Source organism: Anastrepha ludens, chromosome 4 (assembly GCF_028408465.1).
Source record: "Anastrepha ludens isolate Willacy chromosome 4, idAnaLude1.1, whole genome shotgun sequence".
Classification (NCBI taxonomy): domain Eukaryota; kingdom Metazoa; phylum Arthropoda; class Insecta; order Diptera; family Tephritidae; genus Anastrepha; species Anastrepha ludens.
Window position 1 is genome coordinate 76390973 of NC_071500.1, and position 21504 is coordinate 76412476.

At 37.2% G+C, this 21504-nt stretch overlaps 1 protein-coding gene across 4 annotated transcripts; it reads right to left on the bottom strand.

The window, feature by feature from the left end:
- Window positions 1-2709: 2709 nt before the first annotated feature.
- LOC128859875 (3 beta-hydroxysteroid dehydrogenase/Delta 5-->4-isomerase type 3) lies at window positions 2710-13021 on the bottom strand. 4 transcript variants are annotated; one of them, XM_054097004.1, is made up of 5 exons: window positions 12825-13021; window positions 4472-4653; window positions 3959-4405; window positions 3420-3572; window positions 2710-3329 (listed from the first exon to the last, which is right to left on the bottom strand). In XM_054097004.1, exons 2-5 carry the CDS (start codon window positions 4632-4634, stop codon window positions 2893-2895), a joined length of 1200 nt encoding a protein of 399 aa, XP_053952979.1. In that variant the 5' UTR covers window positions 4635-4653; window positions 12825-13021; the 3' UTR covers window positions 2710-2892. The 4 variants fall into 4 exon arrangements, with proteins under 4 accessions (XP_053952979.1, XP_053952976.1, XP_053952977.1 ...); XM_054097001.1 differs by having other exon boundaries at window positions 12811-13021; XM_054097002.1 differs by lacking the exon at window positions 12825-13021 and adding an exon at window positions 9951-10094.
- Window positions 13022-21504: the final 8483 nt, after the last annotated feature.

The following is a 21504-nucleotide window of genomic DNA, read 5'->3' on the forward strand; positions in this document are numbered from 1 at the left end:
AAAAACAGAAGTGCTAAAGAAATGAGATTATCCTTTTAATCAGCATTGATACATATATACTAAATACATATACATATACATATACGTATTTGCAAATGCCTCTGGCTATTACGTTCACGCCGCGTGCATCAGAAGAACATCATCCTGAAGCAGTCATTTTTAGAGGTCATTTGCCCAGAATGATACACTAAATTTTGATTTCCTCGCGAACACAGTTGTGGACTTGTTCACTTAAGCCATGAGTTTACCCTTAGAAATAAAAGCACCCTTACAAATATTCCAGATATTTTCAGACTGAAAGTACCAGTCTTCTTTAGGATCTCGACGCCGACCTCTTCCTTCAATGAATCAAACGTTTCAGGATCAGTATTGATCAAAAAGTTCTCGGAATATATTCAGTAAATGCAAAATACAAATTTATTCCTTAAAAGTGATATTATCGCCTTCAAAATACTTCCCATCAACTTTAACGCAATTATGTCAGCGTTTGATCCAGCTCTCGAAACATTTCTGCGACTCTCTTTTCCGTATAGCCATCAGAGTCGTCTGCCATTTTTCCATTCCTCCTTTTCGGCTGTTAAAACGCCATCCCCGTAGTGTTGACTCTATCAAACAGCAAAAAAATCACAGGGAGCCATATTAGGTGAACTCAGGTGAATTCGATAGCTGTTGGATGGTATTCGTTTCGTTCTTAGTAAAAAATTCACGGGCAATGAATGAAAACGACGTGATTTTTTTATCTTGGTTCATTCAGAACCACTCACTCGTCTGATGTCTGGATAAGCTTACGTCTTATCTCCAGTAATGATGCGTTTGATGACTATTGGGTCGGACTCAGCCTGAGAAATCATATATTCGGTCCTTTTTTGCACGAAATTCAAGTATTTTGGGACTACATTTGCAGTAAATCAACAAGCAATGTGCAAGTCATCTTCTTCCACTTCTTATTTGGCGCGATAACCACTTACGCGATTTTGGCCGAGTTTAAGAAAGCGTGCTAATCGTTTCTTTCTCGTGCTAACCGGCGCCAGTTTGACACACCAAGTGAAGCCCAGTCCTTCTCCACCTGATCTTTCCAACGCAGAGGAGGTCTTCCTCTTCCTCTGCTACCACCAGCTAGTACCGCAGCGAATACTTTCAGAGCCGGAGCGTTTGTATTCATTCGGACAACATGACCCAGCCAACGTAGCCGCTGGATCTTTATTCGCTGCGCTATGTCGATGCCGTCGTAAAGCTCATACAGCTCATCGTTCCATCGTCTGCGATATTCGCCGTTGCCAACGTGCAATAGTCCAAAAATCTTGCGCAGAATCTTTCTCTCAAACACTCCAAGCGTCGCTTCATCGGATATTGTCATCGTCCACGCTTCTGCGCCATACCTTAGGACGGGCATAATGAGAGCCTTGTAGAGTGTTAGTTTCGTTCGTCGAGAGAGGACTTTACTACTCATTTGCTTACTTAGTAGCACTTGTTGCCAAGAGAGATTCTACGTTGGATTTCAAGGCTGACATTGTTATAGGTGTTAATGCTGGTTCCTAAATAAACGAAGTATTTTGCAACCTCGAAATCATGACTGTCAGCAGTGACGTGGGTGCCGATACGCGAGTGCGCCGACTGCTTCTTTGATGGCAGGAGGTACTTCGTTCTGTGCTCATTCACCACCAGACCCATTCGCTTTGCCTCTTTATCCAGTTTGGAGAAGCGCGGTTGCTAAGGTCGATGATGCCAATATTATCGGCATACGCCAACAATTGTACGCTCTTATAAAATATTGTACCTGAGCAATTAAGTTCTGCGGCTCGTACGATCCTCTCCAATATCAAGTTAAAGAAGTCACACGACAGTGAGTCACCCTGTCTGAAACCTCGTTTGGTATCAAACGGCTCGGAGAGGTTATTCCCATTTCTGATGGCGCTGCTGATATTGAGCAACGTCATCTTGGATAGACGTATTACTTTTGCGGGGATACCAAATTCAGACATCGTGGCATACAGGTAACACCTTTTCGTACTGTCGACGAAAAGATGGTGTGTGTCAATTCTTCTTTCATGGGTCTTTTCCAAGAGTTGGCGTATTGTGCAAGTCCTCTGCTATCTCATTAATTTGAATATTTTAGTTACAAAAGGTAATTTTATGTATTTATTTATTATCCGTAGAATGTCATGACACGAAGTCGTGGCTGAATAAAGAGCAAATTAAGAGCAGCTGTCACGTCTGCTGTACTATAAAAAGAACCTATAAAAAAAAAACCTATTTGCGTAGAACATGACATAAGGAAAACAAAATGCGAAAACTGCCAAATGGATTCTCTAACATCTCGCTCCATGAAAAGTAATATTTAGCTTTGAATACAACAAATAAAAATTAAATATACGAAAATATCTAGTATATGCTGTTGACCTGGTGGCAAAGAATATACTTCATATAAATAATCATCCAAATCCATTTATTTTCTAAAACAACTAGAAATGTCGGTCAGTGAGTATGAAGCATTCTTTGTTTGGAGCAAACAGTGCTGATTAATTAACAAGTGAAAATCTGAATAGTCACTCGAGTGAGTATTGATCATCCTCAGGCTAAGAGGCGATACCAGTCAGTGCTGACAGACGAAATGGATAATGGCTTATTCAACTCAAGCACTTCTGGAACCAATTAAGAGGAAGGGAAAGCAATGCAAACATCAGCTGTATGACTGTGAAACACTGGTGCTTATGATCCATATCCAACAATTTTATTCAACAAAAACTCAACAAAATTTTAACTACCATTGATCTTAATATACTACCTATCATCTCCATCATTAGCCTATGGCAAGATGAGAAAATATTTATAATACACTTTGTTGGAAATATTTGTAATAACATTTAGGCGAGAGTTTCTCTTTTCATTTCTCTATTTCTTATTTTGAATTCGATGCTTTTCCCACCACTCCGCATACCAACAGGCACTTCTTTGCGCAGCCTCTTCCGGTTCAACTAATGGTACATAATCCATGTGTATAGATGCGCGCAGCCTATTGAACATTAACACCGATGCAGTGAAGGAAGCAATTGCACGGAGCGAGTTTATTAATTTGAATTTCGTTACTGGGTAAAACAACTGCACGAGAAGCTCTGTGAGGAACGATAAAAAGAAGAAAAGGAAATGCGGCAAATACCACATGGTCAAGTTGATCTTGAATTTTCCACCTAAAAGTGCCATTTTCTGTATGAATCTCGTCACATCGTTAATGGGTGTGTCATCGGTAACAAAAACTGGCAGACCGGCAATGGCCTTTGGTGTTTCCTTCAGCGTTTTGTATGCACACAAATGGCCCCATGCCACGTTACCTATGTTAACAGAAATAGACAATTAAGAAGAAAAACATTTTAAAAGCGTAAATTTTAGGTTCTTCGTATTCCATATGTAGTGCACTTTACCAGCATAGACTAGTTGCTGTTTGCCACCAGCTCCGGCAATACGCGGATAGCTGAACCCGCGCTTTGACAAGTACTCAAAAACCTGCGGCACAAATTTCATATCACCCTCGCCATAAGTAAGAGGTGGACGTATAGCCACAGTTTCTAAATATTCTAAAAAAATATACAGGTTATTTATTAGTGAAAGTTTTCAGAATATTTATTTTAATGGCAATTATGTATATGAATGTGTGTACATATAGGTATATCTGTTGACTTTTGATAAAAAAAATTAGGTTGACTATTAAATTTCCTATTTTTAATGCATAATTTAAGTAGTCATCGTTCTCAGTTGGGGCTTAAGAATATATCTTAATAAAAACTTCAATAATTTACTAGTAATATAATTTATTTTATGTAAAATGTAAGAATTTATTGACCAAAAGCAATAGGTCAAATAAGCTCGTTTGTCAAAAGTTCAAAGATATCAGATAGGTACATACATATATGTAAGTACAAGTACATATGGCATGTAATTCAATTTTCAAAAGGAGACCTACCTTTTTGATTACTCAGGAGGGTTCCATTTGAATTTAACACTATAGTTTCTGCACGCAATTTAGATGAGGAGTATCCTGGTATCAAGAAGGATTTGTCAAAATCTTTAGGATCCTGAGCATTGAATGTAGGTGTGTTGGCCTTCGACTCAGTTTGGTTGATAACAATTGTGAAAGTGCTATATCCTTTGAATGGAACCAAACACACTGACGCGCAGCTGGTATATATCAACCTCTTGACATTATACTTAACACACAAATCTACAACAACGCTTGTGCCATTCACGTTAACGCGATCCAGCTCATTGAAATCTGGTGGATATTCGATTCCAACTAATGCGGCACAATGAAAAACACAATTCACATCCTTAAAGGCATCCTGCACAGCATTAGTTTGTGGCTCACAAATATCTCCAACAAAGGTTTTAAGATCTTCAGAGGGAGAAATAGCTGAACATCAAAGATTATTTTTACTATTAAATTTTAAGTTTAACCAATATCTAATAGGATACTAACCAATTTTATTATCAAAGGGCAATAAATCCAAAGAGCGAATTTCTTTAATACCGAAATTCGTTTTTTCACGCAGTAAGTATTTTAGCAAATGCTGACCGATGAAGCCGCTACCTCCGGTGACTAAAATCACTTCCCCATCAGTGCCCAATTCCGTCGGTGGCATATTGTCAATTATCGCAATACTGCAACGGATAAAAAAGATGCATTTGTAAATTCAGCATGTGACAAGAAACAAGAAACAAAAAATTCAGAAAGTAATGGCAAATATGCGAGAGCATTTCTGCCATAGATAATGTTCTCATAAAAACCATCTGGCTATTCGGAGGCCACATAAAGCTCTAGGACGATCTTATATCATAAAAATATAGTCGTATGCCAGATTGTGAGGAGATGTTTGTCTATAATATATAATATAATTATAAACTTGAAGGAAATGTATTATCGAACAGCCACTATGACCACGTTTTCAATACACCTAAAACTTATGCGGATATATATATCTTAGTTTTATATATATTATATATATACATATATATAATACTAGCAAACCCGGCCCCCTTCGCTGGGCACACTAAAATAGAATAGATATGGTTTAGAACAGAAAATATATGATTTTCATATTATTTATTTCTTTATTCTTTATTCAAGCGCTTTGGCATAAACAATATTTTTTGTTTTTCTATTTGTTTTTGAGTAAATATAAAATATAAATTGAAAATCAGGAAAAAAGAAGATTGTTTTTAAATTTCAAATCAACGCATATGAATAAACAATCGTCTTTTTTCCTGATCATCCATGAATTTTTCGTTTCAATTTATATGTTTTATTAAGCATTGGAGCTTTTTTAACCATTATCCATTTATATTTTTCAAAACGAAAACGAAAAAAAATTTTTTTTCCACGAACACATAATTTCATTTGAACCTTCGGATTTCACATTAAATTCTCAAATTTCGTAAGAAATTGTTCACTGTTCCAAAATCCACTCCAAAAACATTCACAAACAATTTTTACATGTTGCACTTACGTTTTTTCCTTATGGCATCCAAATCAGAAAGAAATATTGACACATTGTAACCCACACTGTCAATTTGACAGTTCAGTTCCGCCCCAAGCGTTAAAAAAGTAAGCGACATTATGGCTGGTTCAAAAGAACGCTGTACCCGTTGCCAGTGCTCCGAATTACAACCAAACTTTACGAAACCCATTTTCAATACTTACTTAACAATGTGCGTAAGTTTGGTTTAATTCGGTGCAAAGACACGGCGGGTCCACGTTTTGGCATATATTTCGAGACCCTAGTCATCAATAGGTATGAATTTTACCCCGTATTAAAGCACTTATCAACAGCTTTCATTTGATACCCATATTGTACATACACAACGAAAGGTTACCCGGGTCCACGTTTTGACCTATATTTCGAGACCCCAGTCACGGAGCGGCATGAAAAATACTCTGTACTAAAGCATTCACCAACAGCTTTCATTTGATACCCATATTGTACATACACGTCCGAAGGTTACCCGGTCCACGTTTTGACCTATATCTCGAGACCCTATCCACCAATAGGTATTCAAACTATACGGAAATCATCTTCAATACCTACTTAACAATGTGTGTAAGTTTGGTTTAATTCGGTGTAAAGACACGGCGGGTCCACGTTTTGGCATATATTTCGAGACCCTAGTCATCAATAGGTATGAAAATTACCCCGTATTAAAGCACTTATCAACAGCTTTCATTTGATATTCATATTGTACAAACACATTCTAGGATCCACGTTTTGGTCTCTATCTCGAGACCCTAGTCACGGAGCGGATGGAAATACTCTGAACTAAAGCATTCACCAACAGCTTCCATTTGATACCCATATTGTACATACACATCCGAAGGTTACCCGGGTCCACGTCTTGACGTATATCTCGAGCCCTATTTCCGAAATAAAATATAGTCCATGTTACTCGTGGATGATGTAGCTTTCGAATGGTGAAAGAATTTTTAAAATCGGTCCAGTAGTTTTTGAGCCTATTCATTACAACCAAACAAACAAACAAACAAAGTTTTCCTCTTTATAATATTAGTATAGATTGGAGCTTACACCGTTTTCGGGTGTTTGGCTCCTCCTCCTATTTGTGGTGTGCGTCTTAATGTTGTTTCACAAATGGTTATTATATTTATTTATGAGGAGCTTTTTCATGGCAGAAATACACTCGGAGGTTCGCCATTGCCTGACGAGGGGCGACCGCTATTAGAAACAACTTTTTCTTAATTTTGGTGCTTCAGGGAGATTCAAATCTACGTTTTCCGGATTCCGAATGGTAGTCACGTACCAACCCATTCGGCTTCGGCGACTGTCGTCATAGTTATAGGTACATATATGGTCAATCTGATGAAGAAGAAGGATTTGCGTAATTTAGCATCCGAATGTACGCATTCAAAAAAACTCGCTCTGAGTTACCGAGGGCAGTTCAATAAATACCCATGTTTGGTGCCAGAGGGCGTTCCTGAGGGAAGTTGGTGTTAACATCGTGTGTGTCATCTATCAAACGACGGCAAAATAAATTTGAAACTGATTGATAGGTTAGTTTGGATTTGGTAGCTATTCGGGTAAGACGTGTTTCGTAATCTTCGCCATGACAGAAAAAAAAACAGTATCGTTCTGTAATTCGCTTTTTGTTTTGCTTTTGAACGTGACGCCCGGTAGACGTGGTTAACGAGGAAATCATTCAAAAAGTCCACGACATGATTCCCGCTGGTCGACGAGTGAAAGTGCGCGAACTAACAGGGGCCACATGTGTGTCGACCGGAACGATAATTAATATTTTACATGATAAGTTGGCGATGAAAAAATTGTCGGCCCGATGGGTGTCGCGATTGCTCACGGCGGACAACAATCGGATGCGGCTGTTAACTTCGAAGTAGTGTTTGCAGCAATTTAGGAGAGATTCGAAGGAGTTTTTGTGTCGAGTTGTCACCATTGATGAAACCTGGCTTCATCATTACACACCAAATTCATCAAACTAAGCAACACTCAAAACAATGGATTTCTCCCGGTGAATCCAAAGAAGGCGAAAACAGTCCCATCGGCCGGAAAGGTTAGGGCAACAATTTTGTGGAATGCGATACTACAATAAGTTATTGAACCGCTTTCACAAAAAATTGAAGGAGACACGGACGTATTTGGCGAAAAAAGGTGATGTTTCCCCACGATAACACACCGAACATTCATCTGGAGTTGTCGCCGTTAAACTGCATGAGTTGCATTATGCATTTCTGCCGCACCGCATTCACCTGATCTGGCTCCCGGCGACTTTTTCTTGTTCCCTAACATGAAGAAATGGCTCTCGGGAAAAATATTTTTTTGAAATGAAGAAGTAATCGAAGAGTCAGGGACGTATTTTGGAGAGTTCGACAATCCTTTTTTTTGGAGGGATTAAAAAAATGACCGTAGTGTTGGGAGAAAGTGTATCTTTCTAAAAGGTAACTATGTTGAAAAATACAAAAATTAATTAAAATTTCTAAGAAATGGTGTCTTCATTTTTAACACGGGTACTTATTGAACCCCCCTCATAAATTTCACCTATTCTTTGGAAAACAGAAAAAGCTAAAGCTAATAAGTCAAATTATATTTACGTATACATATTTTCTAATATTATTCAATATTTTAAAATAAGTCTTAATATTAAATTTGCATGCACTAACTAATATGTAAATTCACGCCTTGCAGTAGAAGATTTTATTTTATGTAGGCAAGTGGAAGTTTCAAATTTAATAAATATTTAAGCATTGAAACTCAGCTAAACAAACTGCGTGGTTTTCTGTACTTGACTTCAATAAGATTTCAATAAAAACATTTTAAATCTTAACTTATTATTTATACGGCGTTTTTTTTAATTTCTTAATCGTTGGATGGACAATATAAATCCGTCCTTTTTATTAAGTAAGGTCACATTTAATTATCAAAAGCTACATTTTTAAGTTGGTCAAATCTTATTTCGGTAATACTTTTGCTGACCCTGTGAACTATGAGCATCAACAAATAAAAATGTGAGCAATTTTTATTCAAAACTTTACTCACTTTAATACTCGTATTTGAATGTGTGTCGTCATGTAGCCAACTAATTTGGCCAGGGTCAGTGGATTAAAAAGACCGCAAACATAAACAAAATAACGTACACTTATTGCGGACGAATGCTTCGAATTTTGAGGCTACATACATACATACTTATTTCTAGCAAAATATAATACATCAAAACTGGTTTCTTTCACGTAGCTACAATGACGCTGAATTGCTACTTGGTGTTAATTCATGACGAAAGACTCGAAGGGACCGAAAATACGCGTAGTAAATCGTGGCTGCGTAAATCTCAGATAATAATGTAATACATATGTATGTATACTAGTGGTTCAACACCCAAACTTTAAATAATTACAAAAGTAGGTATATACTTGTAATAAGTATTCAAATATGATCACCTTTCAAACGGTCTTAACTTTTCGCCGAATTTTATTCACAATTTTTAAATCAACTTGCCACTTCTTTGTGCTTTGTCACTTGAGCGGTTGTCTTGAACTGAATGGCTGTGCGCTGTAGTGAAAACGACCAAGCCTTACTCTAAACAGAGAATAGAGCCATAGCTGATTGAGTATTTATTCGCGCACACTTAGCTCTTTAGGTTATAGCCCGGAACTATTTGGTAATATATGTATGTTGAGGTCAATCCATACTCTTAGCTTTTTGAAATTACATGTTTGGTATCGCTGGGAGAAGCAATTTCAGTTTTTGTATGTTACTCAGTGCAACTGTTTTGTTTATTACTTAGTTTCGTTTACTCTCACTTGGTTTGAAGAGATACTAACTTGGCCCACATTCAAATGTGAACCAGTCAAACAAAGTCTTATTATTCATAGAAACGTTCAAAAGTATGTGCACACATTTTTACGAGGGTGTGTGAAAAATTTATTTTAGTTAAATGTTGTAATTACACGGTGCTACAAAATAAAGAATATTCCATCTACCTTTACGATAAGACACAATAGACGTAGCGGATCTGATGGATTACATCACAAAACCACCCCTCAAGTTTTGCATAAAAAAAATAAATAATTGGCGCGTACACTTCTGTTAGGTGTTTGGCCGAGCTCCTCCTCCTATTTGTGGTGTGCGTTTTGATGTTGTTCCACAAATGGAGGGACCTACAGTTTCAAGCCGACTCCGAACGGCAAATATTTTTATGAGGAGCTTTTTCATGGCAGGAATACACTCGGAGGTTTGCCATTGCCTGCCGAGGGGCGACCGCTATTAAAAAATGTTTTTATAAATTTTGCTTTCACCGAGATTCGAACCAACGACCTCTCTGTGAATTCCGAATGGTAATCACGCACCAACCCATTCGGCTACGGCGGCCGACCCCTCAAGTTTTGCATATACCCCCAAAATCGTTATTTATTATTAAACAACCTCTTTTTCGGTACTTACCGCATTAAAAAAATTGTAACACTGCTCCATTTTGACCAAATTAGAAAACAGTTTTATAAAGAGGTAGGTATTCGCTTTTTTAGCATTAAAGTTTTGCATTTTTTATATTTTTCCAACTTTGAGAATCATTTCTGGTTAATATTATTATTTGTAATTACTGTGAAGCTCGCAAGTGTTTGCAATTTCGGATAAAAAAGTGTCTGTAAATCCAATGCAATTTATTCAAATTTTTTAAATTCTGATACAAATGGGAATGGGCGGCCACCGTAGCCGAATGAGTTGATGCGTGCCTCCTATTCGGAATTCACAGAGCGAACGCAGGTTCGAATCTCGGTGAAACATCAAAATTAAGAAAAAAACATTTTTCTAATAGCGGTCGCCCCTCGGCGGGCAATGGAAAACCTCCGAGTGTTTTTCTGCCATGAAAAAGCTCCTCATAAAAATTTCTGCCGTTCGGAGTCGGCTTGAGACTGTAGGTCCCTCCATTTGTGGAACAAAGCTCGGCCAAACACCCAAAAAGGGTGTATGCGCCAATTATATATATTCATATTTATAAATGGGAATTCTATCTTTGTAGGTTTACCTGTTAATGCCATGTGAATGCCCCATCATAATTTTTTTTATTATTCTAAAAACGGGTTCTCCTAGGCTGATTGATCAAAAAGTTCCCGAATAACTGCCAGGTTACGTTCTAAGTAAACGGATTTCAGTTATGTGTTTGTGTTGGTTAGGTCTGCACATCTACATACAAATGATTAAGTCGCGCACCAACCCATTCCATTCGACTATGGCGGCCGCTAAAGGGCATTCGGGGGATTTTTATTCACTAATGTACCATTTAATTAATACAGATAAAACGAACCCTTGAATTAACATTTAACAAAAAGTGGGCGCTCAAGCAAAACAAGAAATTTATTTTAAATAATCTTGAGTTTTTCACACTACATCTCATAACAAAATTAATTCGACAGTATCTAAATAATAATGCCCTTATGTACGAGTGTATAAGAAGGCTTTCTCCGATAATCCTGTATTTGTAAAAATGTATGTCCATGTTTTCTTGTAATGTTCGCTATGCATTTCAACATCTTTGTTACGAGTTTCTTGATCTGATCAATAGGGAACGAAGCCATCGAAATTATTTCAACGAACGGATATTTATACAAGTACAGTTCTTGGGGCATACAATTCTAAGGGTATTTCCCCACACAGAATATAGAAATGTTGTGCGCATACTCATATTATTACTATGTATCACATTCTAAATTTGCTTCATTTAGCTTCTATGTGCCCGGGCGTTATACTAAGTGATCTCTTGCAAATCCATTATAACTTTTCCCATAATCCGATCCAACTCACGCAAAGCCCTGTGTATACTAGGCAGTAGCCCAATGGGACGGGGAGCGACAATGGGAACCAATCGAGAAAAAAAGATTCGATCCAGGCGGGCACTGCACACTGATTTCAATTTGGCTGTGTTGCCATTATGTTGCTGATTATGATTACAATCTTTATCGAAGTGTCGTTATTGCGTAAATGTATGAGTGCATCCACAAGCCTCCCTTCCTTGGTACCTAAACCCTGGCGATTGGTGATTGAGCTTGCATAAATCTATGAAGAGCTGCTCCTTACCATCAGTTTTCTCAATCATAGCATAAGGACCACCCAAGTTGCAGAGGTCAGCCTGGAAATATCTGACTGATATGGGTGCATAGGATGGCCACTACACCATCCTATCCGGGAAAGCATGTGTTCATCGGACTTGTTTACAGTGGGTATAACATATTGTATTTAAGCGATGCTCCTCACTGATATCTGCCCATCACAGAGAGTAACTGTAGACTTACTCTGTAGCACTATGACTTAGCGGCCTCCTTTCCACACACTCGGGGAATACAATTATGGAACAAACAAAGATGAAAACAAAATACTAAATGAAGTGACTTCACAAACCGCATCTCAACTAGCCGTTCCAGTAGAGCTGCATCTGCAGGATCGTCAGGTACTAACTCCTAAGGGTACAGCAAGACTGGCGGAAGGCAAAGATGGGAGGAAATAAAACTCAATAGAATAGGAAAGATACTAAAATTTATTGAGAAAGTTGGGATCAGGGAAATATTCTGTAATCCATGATGGGGTCGCAATAGATATTTCAGATCGCAGTGCGAAATCCCATAATAATAATAATAATCCACAAACTCTCGTATATATATGAAATTGCATGAAATAACTTGAAATATTTATACCTTTGGCAGCACTGAGATTTAATTGCACTAAAATGCAATCTTGATGTTGCTCCACAAATCGGGGGACCTACAGTTTCAAGCCGACTCCGAGCGGCAGATATTTTTTATGAGGAGCTTTTTCATGGCAGAAATACACTCGGAGGTTTTTCATTGCCTGCCGAGAGAAGACCGCTATTAGAAAAAACTTTTTCTTTATTTTGATCTTCCACCGAGATTCGAACCTACGTTCTCTCTGAATTCCGAATAATAGTCATGCACCAACGCATTCGGCTACGGCGGACCTGATACATATGTGATAGTAGAGGAGAATAGTTGAAGATATATCATAGGGCGGCTGGATAAGAGGGTGTGCCTCCTTTTGCGCCAGGCGTGACAACTTCAGTCCGAATTACAATATAACGCCCAGAAGTACAAAATTACGAATTTCATTTAAATTCCGTTGAAATTAGCCAGTTGAGTCTCAAGAGAAGAGTAATTGATTTGCCTGCATGGATGTATAAAAAGAGGATTCTGGAGTATTGTTACTGAAATTTCACAAATTTGGGTTCATAATAAACGGATTCCAGCCTTTGTGAATCTAGTAAAAAACAATAGAAATCCAATTTCCAGCTTACCTGTAATTACCTACCGCCATTAGAACTAATTATTTCCGATTTCAGAGTATTATTTAACAGCTCCTTCAAGTTTCCCCAAGTTAAGACTTTCAATGCACTTAGTAGCAGCGATTCTCTGTTGAATTCAAAAATTCATACTTATCGTCACAATTTATGAAATGTTTAGACTTGTCATTTTTTGCCACTTTTAGTAAATGACTTGCAAATTTATCGAGTTACGCTCCATTCACAATGAAAAAATATTTTTCGCAAAATAACGGTAATCATCAAGGCGAATCTATTAATTAAATTATCTATTATTATTATTTGCCTTCGATAATCATCAAATGCTTCATGCTTATTACTCAAATTCGTTGTTGCCGTATTACTAAGATTCTATATATTTTTTGCCATACGTAGTGTTATCATATAAGTATAACAAATTAATAAAATTGTTATGACTTTTTTCCAAGCCAAAAAATGTTGGCATTACTCAACCATCAAGAGTTCTAAAAGGTTGAACTTTAAAGCTGTGGTGTTTTTTTTTTGTTTTTTTTTTTTTGGCGGTGAGGTTGGGTTAAAAATGCCTTCGCACCATATAGTAACCGTCCCGTCGCTACTACGTGTGTGGTGATTCCACTAAAAATATCCCTCCTCTTCTCTTGGAGTTTTCCCTCCACCCCGGGACTGCTTCCGCATTGCTTCGAGGTAGAGGGCCAAGACGGCGTCCTAAGAAGGACACTTACTTACTAACCCTGCGTCCAGGGTCGCCTGTTTTGAGAAACCTATGCTCAATGCTCTTCAGCATAACTTTCCATGTCGCGCTTCTTTTTTCGGATAATATCCTCTACAAAATTTGTGACGGCATTCCATTTTTCTTCGTCTATCATCATTTTGTCGATAATTTCTTTAGGTGTAAATACACCAATAGCTCGTTGCAGACCTGTTCTCTCTACGTTCCACCTCTCGCATTTAAAAAAGGTATGCTCCGCATCATCATACTCAGTATCTCCATATACGCAGTTTGGTTGGCTCACTTTACCCATTCGCCACAAATACTTGCGAAAGGACCCATGTCCGGACAAAAACTGTGTGAGGTAATAGTTCGCCTCACCATGCTTTCTTTCTACCCACTTTTTTAGATCGGGTATTAGTCTCGCTGTCCATCTACCATACCGTTCAGAGCTCCATCTTGCCTGCCAAAGTGTGAGCGTTTGAACTCTAATATCGGAGAAACGTAGATCTGGAATTCCTGTGTTTTTTGCCTCCCATCTCCGTTTGCGCTATCTCTATGCTCGATTAACTTGACGAAAAAACTGCATGCGAAAGCAACAACAAAGTTAACTTGAAAGATTCGCCGCTAGCGAGTATAGCTCATTAGAATGGTATAACTCACTGTCGTACAAACACATATGTATGTTCATTTATATCTTTGCCCCATCTATTCGCCATTGATAACGCTTGGCGAAAAGAAGAGGCCTTTTTTTCGTCTATATTTCATTCGGCCTAACAGAAAATGTTAAATTAACAGCGACAGCCATTTATACAAATAAATATGATTTACAGTATACTTCCAGGCATAGCCAGAACCGTAAGCCAAACGAAAATTTAGTTTAACCTTCATCCGCTCAACTTATCAGTTGGATATGAATAGGGACTTGTATAAATTGTTTCAGCTGTAGTTTTGCATCACGAGATTTTTCTATCATAAATTTATTTTCACGCACGTATGACATTGCCAGCAAAACGACAACGACACCAAGTATCAAATTGATACGCAATCGTTATTAAAAGTTTAGCTGTCAAAAATATTATATATATAAGTATAATATTTCAAAATAGTAGCAGCAGTATAGCACTGCAGGCCCTAGTAGCCAGTGTGCTAATTAAGTTAGGGTTATTTTGTATATATCCCCTATAAATAATAATAATAATATATTTCGGTGATCTCAGTACGACAAGTGATTACATTTGGTCTAAAGAAAAAAAAATTTGCTACTGCTCCAAGCAACCACCTCCATTGGCAAACAGAATATGTAAGCATTATTTTTGCTTTTCTATTCTATGTTTTTGTAATTTTATTTCTCCGAATAGGTCCAACACTTTTCTCTACATCGCGCTGCAAAGACTTGATGTCATCATTTTTATTATAAAGGGTATTTCAAAAGTGGCGTATAAGTGTCAGTAGTGAATAATTCGTAGACAGTAATATAATTCCTTTCTTATTTTATCTTTGATATTTATTAAATAGGCAGATGGACAATTTTACAAGTTAGATCAAAGCATTAAAATTATTGAAACTTATTACAATTTTTTTGGTGGAAAAAATTTCAAGAAACTGTTCCTGTCGAGAATAGGAATAGGACTGGCAGACCAGACTGGAGTTTTTTGACTAGTTTAGTCTATGTGCATAAGGCAACAACGATTCCAGAGCTGATACACAATTTTCGGATCGAGAATGCTGAACTCAGTGCGATAATATGTGAGAGAGTCTTTGAAATTTTTGATGACAGCCTGTTGACGTGCTCATGGTGGACATTTAAATAAAGTCATTTTTCGTATATAATTGTTAAGAACCGTATTTTGAATAAAAATTGTGAAACCTGAAAAATCTAAATTTTCACTTGTTTTATTTTAAAACAACATCTAGTCACGTTTGTGAAACACCCTTTATATGGAGCCGATGTGGTATGTCATTTATTACGATTCCATGCCAAAATGGAAAGGCAGTGCACTTTCGAGATAAATCCACATTGTATTTTATTTGGAGGTCGCTGTCCACTTACATAATATGTATATACCTTCCAAGCCAAATATAGCATCAAGATCAAACCAAGGTAAAGAGCCGCCGTAGCCGAATGTTTAGTTCCAGAATTGTACAAGTTGGACTATCCGGGTATGCAACACCAATTGATAGAAACGTTTTCTCTAATACGGTCGCTCCTTGTTTGGGGCGTATTTCTACCATGAAGAAGCTCGTCATAAAAACCATCTGCCGTGCGGAGACCGCTTACATCCCTAGGTCCCTCTATTTGTGGAACAACATCAAGCCGCAAACAACCCATTATGTTTGGAAAAATCTTGACTTCTGTGGTTTTTGAAGATACCGAATGAAGTGAATAATAATGTTATCGAAAACGGAGTCTTAAAGATAAACGTTTTTACTATTTCAGTAGGCAAAATATATTTTTATTGGACCTATAAATACGCGGACGTTGTTATTAAAAACCATTTAGTAGTTAACTAAGTAGTAACTGATAATAAGATAATGTGCGAATACAATAATAAATTTTAATCAACCACGAATCCATAAAAATATTTTATGCGCTCAAACATCCGGGTCGATTTGGTGTTATATACATGCCCTATGTACGTATATACGAGTATATTAATAAAACCATTCATATTATATACATTTGTGGAAAAACATCCAGACGCGCACCACAAATAGGAGGAGGAGCTCGGCCAAACACCCAATAAAGAGTGTAAACGCCAATTGTAAGGGTTTTCCAATAAGAGATGTTATTTTGATAAAAGATCAATGGTTTCGTTGCATGTGTTGTAAACGTTGTCCAGATCAATACCATGCAATTCCGGCCATAAAAATCGTTAATCATCTCTCGATAGCGCAATCCATTCACCGTAACTGTTGCTCCAGCTTCATTTTCGTAAAAGTAAAGTCCAATGACTCCGCCGGGCCATAAACCGCAACAAACACTCACACGTTGAGAATAGAGAGGCTTTTCAACAATAACTCTTGGATTTTCTCAGCCCCAGCTCCGACAAATTTGCTTGTTGACGAAACCACCGAGGTGGTAATGGGACTCATCACTCAAGATGATTTTTCGATTAAATTCCGGATCACTTTCATGTATTTCAACGACCCAATCAGCAAAGACTCGACGTTGTTCTTGTATTAACTGGACTTTACAAACCTTAAGACCCAGATCTTTATGCAGAATACGTTGAATTGACGTTTGTGGAATGCCTAATTCCGAAGAAGGACGAGGAATGGACAAACCTGGGTTTTCGTCAACACTTTGGGATACAACAGCAATATTTTCGGCTGTTCTTCAGCGACGTGCACGGGTTTTATTCTTCACATCACTAACTTGTCCCAACAGCTCGAATTTTTTCACCAATTTCTGTATTGCGGTCCGACAAGGTGCTTCATGATGACCTAAAAATGTTCGACTTTTGTCACCATTTTTACAGAGAATTTTAATAACTTTAGTGCGTTGTTCAATTGTGTATCGTTCCATTTTTATTAATGGCATAGTTTCTACTTGTTTTGGAAACCCCTTTATATATAATATGTGCAATTAAACGATTTGAGTGTTCAAACGTATTCACGAAATAGTTTTCAAACACTTTTACCTAAATCAGTTTAGTTAATTCACACAATTTTTATGTATAGACCAAGAGTTCTCGAGAAACGATTACAAAGGTTATCATTACGTTCACAAATGCAGTAATTAGCAATAAATCCACAAAATTAATATACAAGTTCACATATGGCAGATTACCTGCAAAATTGACAATCAGCTGTCAATACAGATTTGAAAGATTTTTCTTCATAGAAACTGCTTTCATGGAATATTTTTGAGTTTTTGGTATGTTTAATTATTATTAACGATATTAACGAAGAAAAGACAAGGAGAAGGAGTAGCTAATTTAATTGCGCTATTTGCTGCTAGTAATAAAAAGTTGGAGGAAATCCGTAAACGACGTTTACTGAGATTTCAAAAAATTATGGCATTACATTTTATAATAAGTAATAAAAGGACGAAGCGTTTAAGGAAACACGTTTTTTGAAGTGGAACTTCTTAGGCGTCGATGGACGAGCGAGAATGGGGAGTAAAATTTCAAGCCACGTTTTGGGTATTTTCGTTCCGCAAGAGGAAAAGGAGAGAGAGAGAGCTAAACCTTATATATATTTGATGATGAGTTTTTATTGTACAGTACATTAGTTGGAACTAGTGTAATGATATTCTATTTTAACCCTCTAGTGCATATAACCGCCTACAGGCGGGCAACACTTAAAAGCAAAAAAAAAAATAAACTAAAAACACGAAGTGCTTTTTTGTTTGTCATGCAGCTTACACGATTCATATTCTTCAGTTTACTCTTGATCGTGAAAGCTGCATGTGCTCATATTACAAAAATTTTGCAAGTGGAATTAAAAGAAGTGATCAAATAACCGAAAAAAGTATTTTTCTGAGAAGGTGTTTTTGTGAGACTTCCTAAGAAGTGCCCTATTGGAATATTGAGTTAAAAAAATATTTGGTAAGTAGATTGAGAAGTGAAGAGTGAGATAAAGTGCTCTCCACGTTTTTTTTTTATGTACATTGTGCCACTGTGTGCTTCACGCTGCAACCGTCTACAGGAGGCCGTATGCAGTGCGTTCCAAAAATGTTCAGTTATTTTGAACTTCCAGTTGACATATTATGCTGATTTATATTTTTTATCACTAGAAAAATTGTCGCGGTGGGGACGCAAACGCAAATACGACTTGTCGAAGATGTCAGATGAGGAGTTCAACGACTTTATGAACTTTTGCGAAAACAGTGATGAGGAAATTGAAGGCGATGATTTCGAGAGAGACAACGACGTGAATGATCCAGATTTTGTGGCCCCCAATCAAAATGATTCCTTTCTACAAGAAACAGAAAACAACATTTCTGAATCTAATCTTTCTCTTTCCCTTGCTGTACCAATTGGTCCACAAGAAAATCTAAAAAGCATGTCTGTACCGGTTTCACAAGGAGAAATTGAAATTACAAAAACAGACGAATTTTCGGGAAGGGGTATACCAACTTCTTCAGCGCACTTTGAATGCGATGTTGCTAATCTTCGAAACAATATGAAAGAGTTTCAAAACTTACTGTGGCGTAAAAATCATCTTCAAATAAATGTTGAAGAGTTGACGTTTCATAACTCGAATCTTGAAGAGTTTTTTCACTTAAAAACACCATATGACTTCTTCGCATACTTTTTTAATACAGAGCTATTGGAACTGATTTGTGACGAAACCAATCTCTATGCTCGTCAGAAGAAAATAAATTCAACTTTCGTCTGGACAGTGCAAGAAATACGAAAATATATTGGCATACTGATATTTAGGTCTATATATCGTTTTCCGAATGTGCGATCATATTGGGGCAGACATTCTTTTCAACCAATAAAAAATGCCATGCCAGTATTGTCCGTTTGTCAAGAAACATACCAGACTTTTCAAACCACATAGTGTATTTCGATAATTACTTTACGTCGCTTGGACTATTGGTTTACCTTCGAAGTCGTGGAATTTATTCGCTTCGAACTTTTCGAGCCAACCGTGTGAAAAGCTGTAAACTATCTACCGATGAACAGCTAGTGGTGAAAAAAGCTCCTCGTGGATATTCGGAGGAACTCGTTGCCACCGCATTTGGAGTAGATATTTCTACTGTTGTTTGGAAGGACAGCAAACCAGTTCGTTTAGCGTCAACATATGCAGGTGTGCAGCCATTTAACTCAAATAATCCGAGCGACCGAAACACATTGTCCCGTCGCTATAACCGCAATAGAAAACAGTATGAATATGTGAGCTGTCCAAACATTGTCAAAGAATACAACCGGCATATGGGCGGAGTAGACTTGATGGACAGTCTAATTGGCGGCTACAAAATTCGCATGAAGACTGGTAAATGGCCATCTCGTATATTTCACCATGTTATCGACTTGGCAATAGTGAATGCTTACGTTTTATACCATCGCATCAATCGTGAGAAACATCAGCGTGTCGAGCTTCCACGATTTCGGGAAGAAATCGCCGAAACTCTCCTGCTCATATCGGAAACGAAAAAATTAGGTCGCCCCACTACTGCAGAAAAACAAGCCGAAGAAGTACCAAAGTGAAGCAAGTTACTGTACCTACCACCACCCAATATAAGGTATGATTGTCTCAATCATTGGCCAAATTTCTGCGATAAAAGTAGTAAACGTCAATGTCGTAACAAGCCATGTAAATCGGAGACTCAAGTTTATTGCGAAAAATGCAACATAAAGTGGTATCTGTCTGACAAAAAAATCATGTTTTAAGGAATATCATGCTGAATAAAGGACATTTTTGAAGATATGATGGGAAGTTATTTCTAAGTAAATGTATATGTACATATATTCGTTCTTCTTAGACTTTGAACCAAACTTAACAATTTGTATACTATTTTATACAATATATTACTTAAATTTTTATAAATAATCGTTTTCTGTTTACTTGTTTAAGTGGTATTGTATTTTCAGTAATTTTTTTTTAAGCTACCTGCATAAGACCGTCCAGAGGCGGGGTGCTAATTTCCAGGGCCACAGACCGAATTCGGGTCGTACAAATAAAAATAATATTATATTTGTGTTTTATGGCCTCTAATTAGTGCAACACATAATTTTATTATAAAAAATCTTTTCTATGCACTAGAGGGTTAATAATTATTACAAAGATCACAGTTTATTATTATATATTATATATATTTATTTTAATTTTTTAATTATATCCTCTAAATGTTAACCATTACGTTGGATACACTATTGGAATCTGGCATCCGTGCTCAGTACCACTCGCTGGAGAAGTTATGTATTTTAGTGCTGAGGTGACCGCTGGGTTTGCTCCGATCATAGAATCCGTCGTAGAAAACGTTCGAATACGAATATCTACTACGAACAGGAAAAAATTGTAATCGCGGGTTCCATGCGCACTCGAAAAAAGAACTGTCAAACTCAAATTTCATATTTCGATTTTTCGTCAACAGCTCACTTCAATGTAAACAAGACAATTAAGCAAATAATCTTTAAGTTTTTTGTCAAATTCAGCTAATTTTCAAATTAAAATGCATTCGTTGGCATGTACGGTTGTGTTATTGGAGGAGGAAAGTGAGCAAACGAAGTCTCAGAATTGAGCGCAAATTTTTGAGAGATGCAAGCAACCGAGCCATTTTCGAAAAAGAAAAAGGTTACTTAAATACGGTTAAAACAGGTTTATCAAAAATTACCGGTTAAATAAAGCTATATTTACATAAGTATGTTTTGAGTTTTATTGAAGGCAGCGCAAGCTAAGCAAGGCCGACGTCCATAACTCCAGTTCTCTGACTATCCTCTGTTTTACTATTTCTTGCGGAGGGAGGCTATAAGCCCGGAGTTCACAAAAATTTCGACATGCCAATGGGCCAGTCGACATAAAGCTATGTGCTAAAAGATGTATTAGCGTCACTACAAACATGATTGTGTCCTCATTGGGTAAATCTCGGCATGAGTGTCAATGAAAAACGGCAAATCAAGATGGAATTTTATCAAAAATATAGATTTCCTGGCATCATTTTGTGTGTGGATGGGACGCACATACAAATTATTTTCCCCACTAAAGAAAAATTAATCTACTACAAACCGAAGGGCTACTAAAGTATCAATGCCATGATTGATTTCTCCCTTATTAGCTCCAACAAAGTGGCATACTGCTGCCGTGTTGTTACAACTTTACACCTGTGGAAGTCACATAAGAGTACATATACTTCAAAAATTTCTTTTTATTTATAGTTTAGTGAATATAGGACTTACATTTTATAGTTGATTTTTTTTTATTTGTTTCCTTTTAAGTCCTCTTTTTATTACTCGTTCTAATTTTTGTCCGTTAGTCTAACGTCGTTGTAGAAAAATTGTACGAAACTCTACGATTGACGAGTGTAT